The sequence below is a fragment of the mitochondrial genome of Lactuca serriola (genome assembly GCF_051521515.1).
Source record: "Lactuca serriola mitochondrion, complete genome".
In the NCBI taxonomy this organism is placed as follows: domain Eukaryota; kingdom Viridiplantae; phylum Streptophyta; class Magnoliopsida; order Asterales; family Asteraceae; genus Lactuca; species Lactuca serriola.
In genome coordinates this window covers 301,943-319,742 of record NC_042378.1, presented here as the reverse complement: position 1 = coordinate 319,742, position 17,800 = coordinate 301,943, and the positions used below count along the sequence as shown (strand labels likewise).

Genomic DNA, 17,800 nt, shown 5'->3' with positions numbered 1-17,800 from the left:
GATTTGACAGTCGATCTCCCCCCGGTATCCATTAAAAAGCGTTATTAAACACTTTCCACCCCTACGGGTTGATGGCTGTTGCTCACCGTTATTCGGTGCGTGATTTCCGTTTGCTTTGTAGGCTGGGTGGAGCTGGATATCGTGTTCTTGCAAGGCTAGACCATAGGCGCCCGAGGCGGTATTCCCATCTTGTGGTTATGGGGCTAAAATTGCTCTCTCCTTCTTACCCGCTTGATTTCTGGTTGGGTAAGGGACGACCACTCAGTCCAGAAGCTCATGGGCGTTTGGTGAGACTCCTTCGAGCCAAACTTAAGCCCCGGGAGCTGATATTGCCCCCCGATGAGCTGTTCGAGACTGAGGAATCTAGATATTTCCTGGAGTACTCTCTCCTTTATGGATGGATGCGCCAGTGGTTAAACTACCTTAAATGGTATCACCTTACCGCACTTTCCCCTTGGGTTACCCTCGAGGAACTGTTTAGCGGTCCGGTTGTCTCGCACTCCTGGAGGATGGTCGCGGTGGACGAAGACCTCGTTCGCTTCTCTCTGGAAGTTGTTTATAGAAGTGCGCTTTTCAAGTTCATTAATCAGGCTGTGAAGTGAAGGTCACAGGGGCTATGAGACCCGGCGTAGTAATTTGGAAGCCCTAGTAGTAAGCAGAAAATGAAAAGCTTATTCATAAGCTCAAGATAGCCAAGATGGAGTAGGGCTAGTCTAAGACAAGACAGACCGATCTATATTCTCCTGCTCGCCTTTACAAGGTTTCCTACTCACTCTATTGAGTTACAGCCGGGTTCTGCAAGGAAGCATCTCGACAGGCCCGCAACCAGTGGTTGATGCCCCACCCGAGCTCTCCATACTCTATTTATCAAGGAGAGTTTTACCAACCCTGCCATCCTAGAACGTTAGCGTACAAGAGGGGCATTTCTCAATTGAGTTAGTCACACATGGAATCTCAGATGTGGAAGTTTTCTTCCGATTTCTTTGGCGTTTAGTTGGCTGCACTCTAGGTCTCACCTAAGATCCTTAGTCTATCCGAGGCTCTCGTTAACTGGGGCACGATAGAACCGATGGTCAGTACCTCTTTACTAGGGAAGGGGTTCCCGGGAGAGAGCTCTGGTTCGTGCGCATTAGAAGTAGACATGAGTGGTTGTCTTAGCGCGCATCGGAAAGACCTTGCCTCAGTGCCTTTGAGGGATTCCTTCTCGCTTGCTTGCTGTCTAAGCTCTTCGATCCTGCCCTGCTTTGATTCTTGCGCTTGCTTGTGCCCCCTTCTTTCTTTGGCGCTTGCCTGGATCGCTATCTTACTAGCAGTAGTGCTGTTTTCTATTTGAGCTTCCCTTTTTCCTTTTATCGAGCATAATGATTCGAATCGGGCTTTTTGGTAAAATTCTTTGCCGAAAGAGTTCTCCCTTATCGGATGGCATCAGATGCCGGTGGCGGTTAGCGTTCTTTATGGGTATTATTCGGTGCCAGTGGCCTCTTAGCTTTGTGGGCGATATCGGATGGTTGGTATCTCACCGCATAAGTGTCAGGGATGGCGTAGTTCATTAGTGCTTTCCCGAGGATGTCTGTGCGTGCTCTCCCGTCTTTAGTCTTTCTCGGCGTCAACCCCAAATACGAAAAAAAGAATTTGAGCATTACCCGCTCTATCAGATAGGACGACCTACTCCTTAGTTGAACCAGACTTTGCCACTCACCTTCATCCGAAAAAGAAAGAGACCGCACGAAAGCAGTTTTTCCTAAACGGTGATACCGCCAGGTTTGAAACTTCAATCTTTTAGCAGCTTGTGGGGCCTGGCCTGAAGGTGATATTAATACCACTCCGGCCCCTGCAGCCCCCAAAGTGCTAGATCCATCGAAGTAGAGAGTCCACCTCTGCAAAGGCGAGGACTTCTTCATCGAGCTCCACTGGTTCGAAAACATTCATGGCATGATCTGCCAAGAAGTCTGCAAATGCCTGTCCTTTGACCGCCTTCATAGGAACGTACCGAAAAGTGAACTCGGATAGCCCTAGGATCCACTTCCCAATTCTCCCCTTCAACACGGGTCTGGTCAGCATATACTTAATCAGGTCCGTTCGAGCAATTACCAACACTGTTGTGGAAAGGAAGTAGTGTCGGAGCTTGGTTGCTGCAAAGTAGAGCGATAAGCACATCTTCTCGATCGGCGAATAATTCTTCTTAGGGAAGACCCTGCTGAGATAATACACGGCCTGCTCCTGCCCTGAATCAGATCGAATTGGGGCATAGGGGATGATTGTAGATAGACCATCAGCATAATCAATTCTCGTAAACCAAGAACCATCAAGCAATTTCATGCTTTTGTTCCTAATTGGGTAAACCGGCTCATTCGCCTTTACCACTCCACTCTGTTTGTAGGAAGGTACTTCCGGCCCTCCTCAAGGATACCCGCAATGATTGGGTCAAGATTTTTAGGTTGTGATGTAGGAATAACCATTTTCTCTATACCCCCCATCTGTGTATAAGGGTCAGCAAGCTCCGAATCCCGTTTGTTCCTTTCTTGGGTCAAGGAGCAATTTCAAACATTTCCATTTTGATATTGGATTTCCCTTTTCAAGATGTCTCAGAGCAAGCAAAGTCTGACCTTATCTACTTATAAGCGCAGAGGGAAAGTAGCAACTTGATTTGGACCATAGGGGGCTTCCTTCCGAACTACGGATAGGCTACCGGGCTTTGCACTTCGGCCCGTGAGAATACCGTGCTCTATCTCTTCTCTCACCCGACAGAGAACTATCGTCTCGCTTTCGCTATTTATTGCAAAAAAAGAAAAGACAAGGGGGGGACATAAAGGCCTTACCCCTGAACATCAAAACAAGCTAGGGAGCTCTAAAAAAGAACATGCCTTGGCTATGAACAGGCTTTTTAGAATCAAAAGGAAGAGACCCTAAGCTATTAAATAAAATGGAGTCTGAATGAGTATGACCATAAGCAGCCAAACAATCTGCAGCTTTGTTGTCCCCCCTAAAGACATGAGATAATTTCGATAAAGAAAAATGTCCTTTCCCAGCAAGCACAACTCACTAGCATGATCCTAAGAAAGCCACACTGTGATTTTGATTTGGCACCATTAAACCAGGAAGCCAAAAGATGGTGAAGAGAGGAGCTTTATAAAAGAAATCCACATTGAGACTGGGAGAGAAATGAGACCCTATTATCCTAGGAATATCACTTTGAGAGAGGTGATCCACTCTTTCTATGCAAGGAGAGGAACAGCAAACACATTTGGAGGCAAAATTCATTCCAAACCTGGGAAAACTGCTATCAACAGCAATGGCATTCTTAATTAGTCTTAGTTTCCACAAAAAAACACCCATTTTCAAGGGCAACCATTTGTTCCAAAGATTTTGATAAAGAGATCTCTAGCCAGTCTCTTCTTTTGAGAGGACAACTCAATCAACTCGGCGGATCCCCTCTTGTCAAAATACTGAAAGCGAGAGTGAAGCATGTGTTTCGTTTACATTCTAACTATTTTACCATAGTTAAGAGAGTCAAGACGATCTTCCTTTTCTTTTGCCCTAAGCCCCAGTCATCCGTGGAGCCTTTTCATATCATAGCTAGGCCTCCTCTTTTTCGATGACTTAGGAGGGAAATTCTCTTCTCGCAATTAGGAGTCAGTGGATGACATCCCATTCTACGAGTTTACTTACGGCTGGAGTAAGCAGAGAGTCAAAAAAGTCCAGGGAAGCTTTTCAAGTAGGATTCGAACCTACGCCCGACTAGTCAGTTACCAGCCGACCGCTCTACCACTGAGCTTGAAATAAAAAAAGGGGTTTTCCGGTGATTAAGGTAAGGTCTTGGGTCGAAAAGTAGGTATAAAGATATGCATATTTGAACAAAAAATGTAACTAAGCCCTTATCAAAAACAACTATTCCAAAGAACCGGTTTCAATAATCTGAATAAAGCCATTATCGTCCACAGATATGAAAGCCCCAATACAAGTAACTGGGTCGCCCCCTGGGACTAAACACATAACCTTTCCAACAAGACCTAGTCCATTCAAGAACTCCTCCCATTTGGGTACATGAAATTCCTTCCATTTTACAATCCCAAGAGGAACGCTAATTTCATAATCATAACGAGCGTGTGGCATTTTTATAAACTGTTCTTCGAAAGCTTGGTAAAATTCATCTAAAAAAAATTGAATAAGACGGGAGCTCTAAAATCAATAGTTGGTATTCCTTCCTTAGACGACCAATCTTTCCCAGTCTTGTCTATAATGGGCGAGTGAAGAAAGGATGATACCTGAAAATCTTTTGATCTTTCACCACAGATTCCAGTTTAGACAAAAGACGCGAACGGGAAAGGATATGCGTCTGCAATCAAAGTGGATACTTGTTCTTGATGGTTAGGTTACCTTGTTGAGCGCCCGATAATCAATGCCCAAGGCTCCCTTTCTGGAATAAAACAAGGGCTCCCCAACCTTTTCCCCAGCAAGATAGGGAAAAAGAGCCTTGGAGGCTGGAATATAAATAGGAAAAAATGACTTCCTTCAATTCTTTCCTGAGTTCAACCAAGCCCCTTAACTAATAGATGCTAGTTGGGGGGGCCATCTGCTAAACCCAGCCCCACTCTAAGTAAGTTAAGGGGCTTTGGCTCCAGGCTCCAACTTGATCTTGTGGTAGACTGGCCCTCCTAGGGGGCACTTGGCAACTCACTCGTGGGGCATGAAATCCCCAAATTCCTAAAGTACTTGCTGCACTTCTTGGGAAAGAAGTCGTCTTGGTATTGGATCCGCTCTTCTCTTAGCATGAACATGAATTCTATTCTATTCGTCTTCTTTATTCAGCCCCCACCCGAACCATTCTTAAGACCACCAAGCCCTCCCGAATGAGTTCTACTATAGAAGCTTTCAACGTAGACCCGGGGACAAATCTTTCACTCACTGAGAAGTGAAAACCTGTGACTAGATCGTCCTGAAGACGGATGCGACGGGAAGAAGTGGCATTTGGAAGTGTTGCTGACTTAACATTTAGGTTTCGGCATAACAAAGCTTGCACTGTCTTTTCGCACTTAGGCGCACTGCGTGCCATTGGTAATGATTCTACTACGGTGCCACAAATTCGCAAGCTGATCCTAAGTAATCGTTGTTGTTCATTGGATTCCGGAGGAACTACTTCGTTAGGATTGAGGAATTGCTGTGATTCTTCCTGAATAGCCTGGATTCTCCCGTCGAGAGTCTCTTTGAAAGTCTTACCTAAACTCTTCCGACTGAATATGATAAAGCCTATAAAACAACGAGCTACTATCATTTCTTCATTATAGATTGAGATCTTCTTCGAACTTGATGCACAAATAGATAGAATAGCAGCAAATAGCATCTTTCTAGCCTGCATATTCGTGGAACTCAATCTCATTTAGAAAGCCTTCTCTCTATCTTTCAGCAACTGAACGGGAAGTGGTTTAGGAAAGGACTTTAGAATCGGATGCGCTCGCCCAGCGAGAAAGGCCCTGACCCTGCCAACCAAGTCAAAATAAAAAAGAAAGAAGAGAACGAAAAGAGAACTTCGTATTTTGCTAACTCTCTAGGAGTCATGTTTAACCTTGAATGCTATTAATAGATTCTACAGCAATAGTCCCTCGGACTCGGAAAGTAATAACGAAAATGGCTAACCCAATAGCAGATTCCGCAGCTGCCACCGTTGGAACCAATGAAGCAAATGATTGACCCATCATATCATCCGAAGAAACGGAAAATACCAAAAAGTTCGAATTCACAGCTAATAACATTGATTCAATTGGCATTGACATAATAGGAATATTTCGTCTATTAAGGAGGATTCCCCGAATACCTGAAATAGAGATGATCATAGAAAATGTGAAATATTTGATAGGATCCGTTTCGGGAACGTAGAATGTAAGAGAAATTCAAATGTTAGAACTCCAGAACCTCATTAGAAAACATAGTTGATTAAATCGAGGAGATTGTAAATCTCTTCCCATAACCAACTATGAGTTCCATTTGATTGTAAGTCATAAAAATCCCTGACTAGGCTACTTAAATCGTCCGCATTTACAGCCCGAACAAGGTCCGCCATGGACCATTCGGGAGGTAACTGCCTTTCGGTTTCATTTAGTAATTGGTTTAATGTATGACTTATGCTTTCCAGGATTTCCGGAAATGGTGGAGCGCTTTGCGCCTCTGACTCAGTACTTGATAGACTATCTAATGAAGAATCTGCGGATCCCAAGAAGTCCATATCAGTCTCTTGGGATAGCATAAAAGAAAGCTCACTCGGGCTTGGTTGCCCGTAGAGAATCAAAAAATCTTGTTCCGGTTGCATCCGAAAATAATAAAATAGTCGTGCCGCGCTCCCCTATCTTTGTTTAGGTAGCTTAAGCTTCTCTTTAGCAAGACCAACAGTCTTACTTAATGAGGGTAGCTTGGCTGTTAACCAAGAAATGAACGGGATTCTGCACTTGGAATGCAAAAGCATTCTTTTCAATCTTGTACCTTACTTAACACCAACTCAATCTCGATTCTCTGAAGCAGCAAACTCTCAAAAAAATGAATTGACCAATTGACGACGCTCCTCATTCATTATAACGATATTTTCTCAATTCTATTGTTTAACCACGAAGAGTGTATCTGACGGAGACACTCGCTAGATCTAGTTAGAGTTCCTCGGCGAATCGTCTCTTTCTTAATGAAATATCTGTCTAGCCCTTATCCTGCTAACGACGCCCTTCTTATCTACGAAATTGACCCTTCCTTTCCTTCCCCAGCTTTGAGTGAAGTTCCTTCCATCAACAGTTAAGTCATTAGTACCAGAGCCTATTCTTTCAATTGTGCAATCAGTTCTTCCACTTTGCTCAATAGCCGGAGATGAAATAGCGAAGGTTACGTTCACATTTCTAAGCGCGGTTCTTCCTCCATCAGATCAGGCATAATCAACAGGAGAGAGCCAAGCAAGGTTGACGAGAGCAGCGGATTATTTCACAATTACCCAAACTCGAGCAAGGGTAGCAACGGTTACTGATTACCTGACTGAACCACCAGGAGCTTCTTCTATGGCATCAATGCCATTATCTGTCCATCAATCCGATTTAATTAATCAATCGAAATCTTTCATTTTATCGGGAATTTTTGGTTGTTCTTCGCCTTACCGAGTTGATAACATCTACACCGGAAACAAGAAGTCTACCAACGGTTATTGCCAACAGTTCCTACGTTCACAGCTCTTATTTTTCCAACAGCTAGGCCATCCAAGGGGAGGGATGACAGCCCTAGCCCAGCTAACTTCACTCTTATGATGATTCAATTGCTTACACCGGCTACTGGTTGAGCTGCTACGAAAGCAGTTACCTTTCTTACAGCAGGGCAGATGATTTCACAGTTAGCAAATCTTTCTTCTGAACTCTCACAAAAGAGCTTACTCTCTTTCGAAAGACCGGATACGGTTAGATCTAATTCTAGCACTTAGAGTGTCCTGCTCCCCCCTTTGCCATTGTCACTACTGGTACCTGACCCCGTCGGCTCGACATTTTTGCAAACACCGACCCGACCCTTACTCAATAGGGCAATTCAAAGAGGAGAACGAGGACAGCTGACTACCGCTAAAAGTCAGACTACGAGTACACATTGTATGATTGAAAACTGCCGCTGCATACTACCCGGTAATTGCAGGTCTGACTGATGCCTTCTCTCCAACAGCTGCTTCAATCAATGTGAAGTCTGACTACGAGGCCTCTTAGCCCGCAGCTGACTACTTATTGAAATGAAAGACCGAACATTTAAGGCTAACTCTTTCTCGTCTTCAAAAAAGTATCAAAATGCAGTTATATAAGCTATCACTTTTGCAATTCAAGATCAGCTCATCGAAGGGAAAAGTGAGAGTATCAAAATGCAGTTATATGAGCATCGACTTGATAATTTGCCTAGTGAGAAAGCCAGGAAAAGACCCAACAGGCATACAAACTCACTCTCCCGGGGCAGCAGAGGAAGGCAAGATTTCTTAGGAGTTTCAAATCTCGAAAAAAGGCTTTCTTTTAGGCGCTTCCTCTCCTTTCAGTCGAGCTAGGCTGAAGACTTTCTCTTTCTAGCCAAGCAAGCTTCATGCTGAAACTATCTTCCTTCTTTGTCTTTGTGCGAGACTGGGGGAGGTTGTAAGGTAGCAGGAATAGATCTACTATGCCTTGAGTCGGGTTTTCACTCCTCTCCCCTCACTACTCTCTTTGGTTCTGCCTTGTTGAGGCCAGTAGAGGTAGAATTTTCACAGCTAACTCTTCCCGGTCTCTACGATTGCTTGACTTAAACAAGTGACCTCCTTTCTTTCATCAGGTATGGTCCCAGACAACCTATTGTAAGACTGATCAAAAACTCCACGATGTTGAGCATAGCTCAGATCAGGTATATTAACCTGAGAAAAGACAAAGATGACTTGGAAGGAATCGACCCGGATAGATTATTATGAGAAAGAACTAGGCATTGTAGGTTGAGCCAAGATTCTCTGGTATAGGCCCATTAAGATTGTTATTTCCATGGTTCAATGTGTATTCAATAGCTGGTCCTTTCAACTACTATTCAAGCTCGTACAACCATGAGTAATCTGTGTATCTCAACTAGTGAAATAAGTTACTTGCCTAGTGCTACTCCTCCTCCACAGAAGACTTGCTAGAATAGCTTGCATGGAGAGCTACCACCTTTCTCTCTTGACTTTGCTTCGGGTAAACTAACTTTAGTCTCTATCCTTCTACTAGCCAACTAGGAGTTAGAAAAGCCTGACTTCACGCTTACAGGGTACTAAGATTCACTGCTTTTATCCTCTAGCCACAGACATACTTGACTACCACAGACCTCCTTTACTACTTGAACTATCAAGCCAATTAGTAACACAGGCTCCTTGTCCGGCTGGGCACTAGGATGTGAAGATATGCCGGCATTTGCTATTGGGTAGCCCCTCGATTTCGAGTCGGTGATTGTAAGATCAGCACAGATCAGAACTAAAGCAGTTCTATGAGATCAGGCAGAAGTTAATAAGACAGAGCAGAAGTGAAAGATGAAAGCACTGTACCGGGGAAACAAAATCTTTCTAGTTCTGCTAGCCTCTTACTTAAGCTGTGAAAAAAGAATTGCTAGTGAAAGTGTTCTTTTTTTAGTCACCGATAAAGAAAGTACCCCAGCTTACCAGATTTGTAAAAAAAGGAAAGACTTTCTAATCTATTCTCCTCTATCTGAGGCAATCACTACGAACATGCGCTAACCTCATATATCTCCTTGATCGACCTCTTATTCGGGCAATGAGGGGTCCATCCATTAGATCTGCTGGTCTGCTCGGAGCGTAACCATACTTTGAGGTTTCATACGAGGAAAGGGAATTTGATAGTTTAGACCCTTAGGCGTGGATATGTCGTTTCGGTAGTAAATGGGCTAGAGCTTTTCGGGGTTCTCAGAGGTCTTGATTGAATATGTCGAAATAGGCTTTCCATAGGGCCCTTCATATGGCTTGTAGTTCAAGACTAGCAGTACTACATTTCATACCAAGCGTAAGAGCTACCGAGGGTGACTTTTTTCTTTACTCAAAAGCCTGTTCAAGCCTTCTTTAATGGTTAGACTCTAGCCTCTAATAAAGATCGAGATAAGGGCATTTCTTTGAGAAAGTATAGGAGAAGCTTGATGCTTCAGATCCAACCCCGACAACTCAAACTTGTTTTTTGGCTAGCAAGAAATAGGCACTTGTTCTTACCTATCTAAACTCTATTTTGGCTTGCTATAAGATTAGTACTGGTTCTTACCATCAATCTCTTTCCTATCTAGAATGGTGGGTACATCAATTCTTGTTGATCACATTCATGGGGGAGAAGCACTGAAGGCTCTAGTCCGGGGGTTTCTTCTTCTTCGATTCAAGCAAGTCGACCATAAGGTGAATCGATGACCTGACTGAAGCCATTCCTAGCCACCATTACTTTCGAAAGAGTCTGTCTTTACTTTACCAGCTTCTCTAAGATATCAATCACTAAACTAAACAAAGTAGCAAAAATCATAAGAGAAGAAAAGTTCACAGAAGGTTGAGAAGTAGTACGCCCGGTTCACCAGGTTCTACCACTGTAGGGCCAAATCATAGTCAAAAGAAGAGTTTGATCCTGGCTCAGAAGGAACGCTAGCTATATGCTTAACACATGCAAGTCGAACGTTGTTTTCGGGGAGCTGGGCAGAAGGAAAAGAGGCTCCTAGCTAAAGGTAGCTTGTCTCGCCCAGGAGGTGAGAAGAGTTGAGAACAAAGTGGCGAACGGGTGCGTAACGCGTGGGAATCTGCCGAACAGTTCGGGCCAAATCCTGAAGAAAGCTAAAAAGCGCTGTTTGATGAGCCTGCGTAGTATTAGGTAGTTGGTCAGGTAAAGGCTGACCAAGCCAATGATGCTTAGCTGGTCTTTTCGAACGAAGATCTTCGAGAACTCATATTGGACCGGGAATCAAAAAGGGACAAAAGTAAAGTATAAGCGCATATGGCACGAAAAGGAAATCCAATTTCGGTAAGACTTGGTCTGAATCGTAGTTCAGATTCAAGTCGGTTAAGCGGGGGCGGCCGCGGAAGAATTAAATTATTGTTCCAGTTAAGCGCCAGACGGGCGTGCATTCCATTTTTAGTTCCCATAAGTCTTCTTCTTTTTTTTTATCTTCTTTGCCTCCAAATGGGGGCGCACTCATTCTTTTTTGATTTTGTCTCTAGGGTGGCCGGCTTCCTCGGAGTGAAGGCCGTTTCAGTACTGTTTTTAAAAATGGGCTGCCCCGCAGCTCTGGCCTTCGTGATTGGCTGTGCTTGCCGAGCACTCGTCACTCCGGAGGCAAACGCCTCCCTCGGGCATTGGGTGCTTCCCGGGCCTTCTCACCAGCCTCACGTGGCAGAAGAGGTTCCCCACCAAGAGGGCCTGCGGGACCATCCTGTAGCAACCCGAAGCGCTCCGCCAGTGGATCTGGAGGTTAAGCAGCCGCTTATGGGCGACCAACAGCGGCACGAAGAGCTGGCAAATCGACTCAATCACCACTTCCTTGGCAAAAGTGAACAAATAGGTAGCCTAGCCTATGACGATTTGTTGGATAAACAGATCCTCATAGAGGAAAAGCTCGAAATAGCGCTACTTAACGAGGGTTTTAGTAGAGACCGGATTTTAGCGAATCGCTATGAAATTAGAGAACTTATATTTTATAAAGAGGGAGTTCCACTCAAGGAAGAAACGCTGGGGATGCACTTAGCCCAGATCCAAAGCGATCCTTTCTCAAACATCCCATATCGTAAAATCCAGCGATCTATAAGGAATTTGGATCTGTTTTTTTCTAAGTAGAGGAATTCTACGGTTGAAAGGGATGGTGAGTGCCCTGGGATTCACAGACAGATGTGGAGTCGTAACAAGGTAGCCGTATCGAGGGCGCGGCTGGATTGAATCCTTTCATTTCAGGGGGGGGAGCTCATGCTTGTTGGGTATTACCTTTCCTGGAGCCTCTTCTCACTCACACATCATATGATTGTGTGGTGGGCGGCATTGCGGGCCGACCCGAATCGGCGTGGACCCATTGAAACTAGGCTATTCTCGGATATGCTGTTGTCATTGGGGATAGTACAGTTGCGAGAGAGTACGCACTGATCCTGCGCTGCTTACAAGTAAAGGTTTCCGAAAGGAAATCCCTACTTTCAGCACGCGGGGATCTTAATAGGATTGACAGGGGAAGGGTTATGGCTAAGGTTTCAGAATCCTCGCCATCTTTATTTATGCCTTACGCGCAGCATAAGTAGAGGTCACAAGATGATCTAAAGTCCAGATAAACCAAACCAGGAAACGCAGGCAATGGGGGAAATAACGACCTCTGGGGGCACGGAGTCGAGTGAGGCCAGATCTGAGAAAGCCGGAAAGCGCAGCAACCAGAGAACCATAAGTTGGAGTGCTGCAGCTCACAGAAAGAGACGTGGGAAGGGGCTTTCGGCCCGTGGACCCAGGCACCGATGCGTAGGCGGAATCCGGCTAGGGTGGAGACGACGAAAAGAGGGAAGGCTTAAATAAATAATCTGGTCTGGTATAGTAAGCCATTCTGACTTCCTTAAATAAAGAATAGTCAACATCGCGGAAGTAATGAACAGCGTGAAACCGCCCCCAGCACGAAGAGTGAGATCTTGCCTATGCAGTAGGATTCAAAGGAAAGTTATCCGAACAGTGAGACCCGGGAAGACTACTACTTCTGTATTAAAAAAAAAAGAAAAGAGGCGTTTGAAGCATATTTTCAAGCAGGGATTGATAGGTAGAGGGCTCAAAGCGGGACAGAAGGGCTTACAGGGCCCTGGGCTAAAAAAAGTCAACAAATTCTTTAAGCCAATCCCTTGCTGCTAACTAATGGCAGCCCCTTTATTGCTCCTTCCTAGGAACTCAGTAACGCGGCCAGTAAGTCAGCAGGTATTGAGGCAGGCAGATCTTTTTTTAAGTCGGTAAGGCAAGGAAGGCAGGTTTCAGAGCTCGGCGGACGAAGACTTCCAACGCATATAGGTGACTAACCGCCTGTTCTCTCGGAAAGTAGAATCGCAGATTGAGCCTGCTCCAGCCCCAGCTTCTATTCAACTGCGTCTTTGATGGCGCGGTTGTGTTGCTGCTGCGTAGTAGAAGGGTTGGGTTCTCTGGGGTTCAACAATGCGTCGGGCTGCTCGAAGGACTCCACGAAGAAAAAGCTGCGTAAATGATTAGCCCGATGAAATTGCTCTGTGAAAAAGGGGCCAGGGTTCCATGGGGTTCAACAATGCTATAGAAAGAAGGGAGAAGAGCAGGGTAAAGGTTCAGGGCGGTTACGATATTTGTGGCGGGAATGCGTGAGGGTCTGCAAGACAACGGGCACAAGGAGGCGACTGCCAATACTTCCGACTCTTATTCATAGAGATGACGAGTCTTATTTTCCTACTACTATAGGGAGGATATTTGGTTGCGCGAGACGATTCATTGCGCGAAGGGATTCTATCCTTCTTTTTTTCCGCGAAGACTTCGTTCCGGAGGACGGGCTATATTCCCTTTAATATTAGTCTAGCCCAGTCTAGGCCAACCATATGGCGATGCGGTAGACCTCCCAGAGATAGATACTTGATCTTAGAGGATTCACACGTTCAATGGTGGAAACTTAAGGAACCGGCTAAGAGTGACTAAACGGAAAAACCCTATTCATTCCATAGCCTCATCCGGTCGAGGCATTAAACAATCCATCCCAATCCTCTTTCCTTTGGTCTACTCTAATGATGTGCCCGTTCGTTGGTGGAATATCTCTTTATACCGACGATTTATATGGGGATTGCCAACGATAAGGAGATTTACCCTATGATGAGCTCAAAAGTGAATGAAGACAAGGGCGAGCACTGGTGCTACTGGCATGGGCCTCTACCCCTGTGTAGTCTCTGCCCGCCAATAAACCATTTGAATACCAGGAAAGATCAGATGCGCGGAATCGCAATTGGTTAAGGATCACTGAATTACCGCTCCGTGGGCTATTACTATTGGGATAACTGAATACTTGTATGCCTCTATCAATGTAGTAACCATCTTTCTATAATCTGAATGTGAAAGCGGAGTAGCTCGCCGAATCCAAAGTGTCTATCTCCGCCGCCAGACTGAACTATCTGATGGGAAGCCTAACGACTGGTTACGGTAGCGTAGCTAGGGCTATGAAAAGCAAGGCAGTCCCTAGACTGTGAGAAAGCCCTAACACCTAACCTTTTCCTTGAAGACCCTGTATTTTCGGACCAAGCAATCAAGCAACTTGTCTTGATTCTCCTAGTATCAAGTAGTAAGGGATCAAAACAAGGGAGGAAGAAGTAAAATGCCAGTCTCTTTGATAGGAGTAAGCTCGGAATTGAGGCCAAAAACCCTTTTTATAAAAACTATTTAGATTAGGAAAGGAAATAGTTTCTCCCAACGGTCTTAGAAGCGCTCTCCTTTGTTAGCGAGAATGCCCTATGCAGATGAGGAATTGCACAATGTGCTATCGAATCCGCTGTTACTGCCCGAGAAGGAACTGTTTGAAGGACAACTAATGCAAGCTGCTCGGGAGGTTTGGATTCATAGATGGGAAGAATCTGCTCTTCTCTTATCTTTGCGGGCCCGGAGGGAGCTGCTAAAGGAACTGCCATAGTTTATTTACGAGTAAAGGATCTAATAGTAGCAGGAATATGTCCAGAATCTGATGCTAGTTTATAAGTCCCTGCTTTGGCTGCCCCTTTCTGAATCTAAGAAGAGGTTGGTTGCATGTCTTAAGCCTGATTATGGATTAGATTAGGTTATGACTCTATAAGGGCTTACGACGAATAGGCTCTTAGATGGGGCATTACCGGAAAACTAACTATCAATTGAATAAGAAAAAGGGGAGACCCTATCTTTCTTCAGAGCAATCCCACTCTAAATCGACAGAGATAGATGGAAGAGGCCTACGTCTATTTTGACTTTTGACTGGCAGTGGAGAAACCGGAAAGTGCTCACCGGCGACAGATTGACACGTATGGGAATGGACTTTTCAGGTGCCCAATGTGCATGCAAGCGGGCAGAGGAAAGACACACGCATTTGTGTTTTTTAATGTCCAATTTCGTCCATGGAATTTCGGATCTAATAGCATGGATTGAAAGAGATTGGGTTCAAACGGGTAGGACACCAAAACTCAATTGGTTACTGAAAGAAAAACAAAAAATGATCACAGCTCAAATCTGGTGGTCTCGGAACTATGCGATATTTTAAGACAAACCAATCCATAGAGGGAGTCCGTACTGGTGCATTGATACAGCAGACCAAAATCCCTAAAATTCCGTGGAAGCGGTTCTGGAACAATTCAACCTGCAGCATAGAGTGAGTCGACAACCCAGAATGACAGAACCCAGATAGAAATAACTGTGCACAGTTACATTACGACGGTGCGAGCCGAGGAAACCCCGGGCGGGTCCTTCACTCGACTAACCAGCGATCCTTCTTCCTCGCCGTCTCCTTCGCCCTTTCCGTTTGGTTTGCAGCTCCGTCACCCGTGTTTCCCTGGAGCAGCGCTTCTTTCCGGTGCTCCGATGCTCTCTGCCTTGGTAGGGTTCCTCTTTAAGAAAAAATCGCATTAATGATCTGCCTTGCCTTATTTCCAGCTGTTGAATGGAGTAATCTGGGAAGGGATCTTTTGCCAATTCCAGTTAGTGGAGCGAAGCCTTCCAATATGGGGCATACGAGTCAGGGGGAGCTAATGCTTGTTGGGTATTACCATGGAAAGTAAGGATGTTGAATTTGGTGATCGTGATAGGGATGAAGATCTCGATTATTCAGATTATGATCTCGATCTAGTCGACTCTGTTTATTCAGTAGATCTGGCCGGTTGAACGCTTTCTAGCAGCACCAAAAGCTTGGGTAGTGGGATGGGGGTGAAACCTGTTCTGGCTCTTGGTTTATGAAATCCCGATTTGAAGACTAGGGCCCTTCTTCTCTTCTTCTTGTGAGCTAGTAGCAGTTTTATCAGTTTAGATAGTTAGGGAGTCTTCCATTGAAATGAAAGTTGAAAAAGGCAAGCTGGGGAAGACAAGTTAGCGCTCTCCTCTTCTGGCTAGTTAGTTTGAAAGCAGCAGTCCTTTACTTAGGCAAGCTAGCCAGTTAAGTTATATGAGTAATTGAGTAATAAAGGAAGAATTACACTCGAACAAATGTGAGAGGTTATGTAATAGGGTAGGCAGGAATTGTCATTTGAGTGCTTTACGAAGGGTCTTTTTAATTCCTTCAACAACTCAAGCAACGCTCATAGAGTCTTGTTGAGCAGCTGAATAGCCTTCTCCTATCTTAATTGAATAGTTTCCCCTTCGTAATATCTTTACTCAAAAGAAAAGAGCTCCCACCGCCGATTGTAGATTGAAGTGAGTACCTCCTCTTGTCGACTCTGAACGAATGCTAGCATGGTGCGGGGCAGTCGGATTCTATTCCCTCTCAGAGGCCATAAAATTAGAGTCCTCGGGGAAGCCTTCTCTATTCACTTCTTACCCGAAAAGAGGGAATCGAAGCACTATAGCTCCGCTCAAACGTCCCTTTATTCGGGGTTCACATGTGCTTTTCGATACTGTACGGGTGACTTAACACCAACCAAGTTCAAGTTTTTCAACCCTTAGCACTAATATGTACTAAGGCTAAGGAGAAAGAAAGTGATTTGTTGCATCTTTTCTTATCTTGAAAAAGTCTTAAAAAGAAGAGATTTCTCTGTTATGTTAAATAAACGAGTTTGCTTCTTTATTCTTAGTTTACTCTTAGTAGATTCATTGAATAACTTCTAGTCTTTTTCTATTCTATTTTTATATAAAAGAGTTCCAAGTACCATAGCATTGCTAGTTCAGACTAAGATTATAAAACCTTCAATATAGTTGAATCGTTAGATGAATGTTCCCGGTATTGACAATCTTTCATAGGAAGAGCTGTCATCTCTATCTTCCATCATCCATTCCCTGTAATCAGTCCTAGGATCCAAGGCACTAATGCTAAGGCTCAGATTCATACCCAGAAGAGACTAGACTGCTATTAAGCGGTTAAGGTAGAAGATCTCAAATCATTAGCTTCGGTGAACAAGATCAAATAGCTCCTCTTTCAGGTTATAAACTAGAACTTGCACGAGGTATCAAATGTATCAACACTTGATTTCACCAACAAATATGTATAGTTGTAGATTCCGCGAATCTTTTATGTTCTACCCAATAGGCCCCGCTTGCCCAAGCCCAAAGGCCAGTTTGAAGAAGGTCCGTGAAAAGTAAACGAAACTGCCGTGTTCTAAGGGCCGGGACAGGCTAGGCAATTAACCCCAGAGAACCAAGGAATGGAAGCAGAAGAAGCATTATAAGCTGACGGCTTTACTCATCCTTGGTTGCTGCCTCGTCGCCGAAGCGAGTAGAGAGAACATAAGAGTATATCACACTCACTTCATCTAAATCATTTTTTTAACAAAAAAATCTAAAATAAAGAAAGATTCCCTGCTGTCTATCTGTCCCGCCATAGGTTTTTCTAAGGCTCAAAGTCCAGAGTTCTTTGACGCTCATGGACGGTCTGTGAAGGGTCTGGGAGGTTACCAATACCGAGCCCCTTCCTGCCCGAGGCTGTTCCATACCCCGGAAAAATGAGTGGTACAGATTCCTTCCAATAGGAGAGGTTCTTAGTTCTCAACCACCACCGGTAGTAAATTCCTAGAGATAGAACCAGATCGTACAACTTTCACATTCAAGCAAAAGGAATGAGATTAACATCCCTACTTCTTTGGTTTAAAGTCTCTACTCGGGAAGTCAGGCGAAGGAAAAAGACCCTTTGGCTTGAGGTGGTGAGTAGAAAGGGGTCGATTATCTATCTATGACGCATCAAATCGACTGAGATCAAGAAATCCTGAGTAACGAGATCTATTCTTCACACGAATCAACGAACGACTCGTCAGATTCGAACTGACATAGGTTTTTGACCTATCTTCTACCAAAAAGGAGCCGCTTTGGTGACGCGGTTCGGGCGGGGGGGGCCTGACATCCGCGGGTTCCATGTCAAGAGAGAAGGACGGGACGGGAGAGGCATTTTCGGGGACTAGCAGCTGTTCTAGATGTGGACACCTTTTAGGATTGTTTACATGTTTTGCGTGAGTGTCACTTTGCTAAATTGATCTGGAACATCTTTATTCCCACTGAGCATCAAAGTGCCTTCTACTCCTTGGCATTCACGGATTGGTTATGCAGCAATGCTTCTTGTAAAGATCTTAAGTTTGGTTTTGATTGCCAGTGGCGTACGACCTTATGTGCGATAGCATGGAATATTTGGGTTTGGAGGTGTCGAGCTGTTT

At 44.6% G+C, this 17,800-nt stretch overlaps 2 protein-coding genes and 1 non-coding gene across 3 annotated transcripts, besides 3 other annotated features; all 3 read right to left on the bottom strand.

Annotated features, from left to right (window-relative positions):
- trnT-GGT lies at window positions 3,709-3,780 on the bottom strand. The gene has a single exon. It is a non-coding gene; the product is annotated as a tRNA-Thr (tRNA).
- A 1,021-nt stretch (window positions 3,781-4,801) lies between these two features.
- On the bottom strand, window positions 4,802-5,377 carry atp4 (ATPase subunit 4). The gene has a single exon. The coding sequence runs from the start codon at window positions 5,375-5,377 to the stop codon at window positions 4,802-4,804; it is 576 nt and encodes a 191-aa protein (YP_009640798.1).
- A 181-nt stretch (window positions 5,378-5,558) lies between these two features.
- nad4L (NADH dehydrogenase subunit 4L) lies at window positions 5,559-5,831 on the bottom strand. The gene has a single exon. It carries the CDS (start codon window positions 5,829-5,831, stop codon window positions 5,559-5,561), a length of 273 nt encoding a protein of 90 aa, YP_009640797.1.
- Window positions 5,832-9,520: 3,689 nt separating this feature from the next.
- Window positions 9,521-10,397: a dispersed repeat (repeat X-01a).
- Window positions 9,822-10,397: a dispersed repeat (third copy of repeat X-01b).
- Window positions 10,398-10,534: a dispersed repeat (second copy of repeat X-04).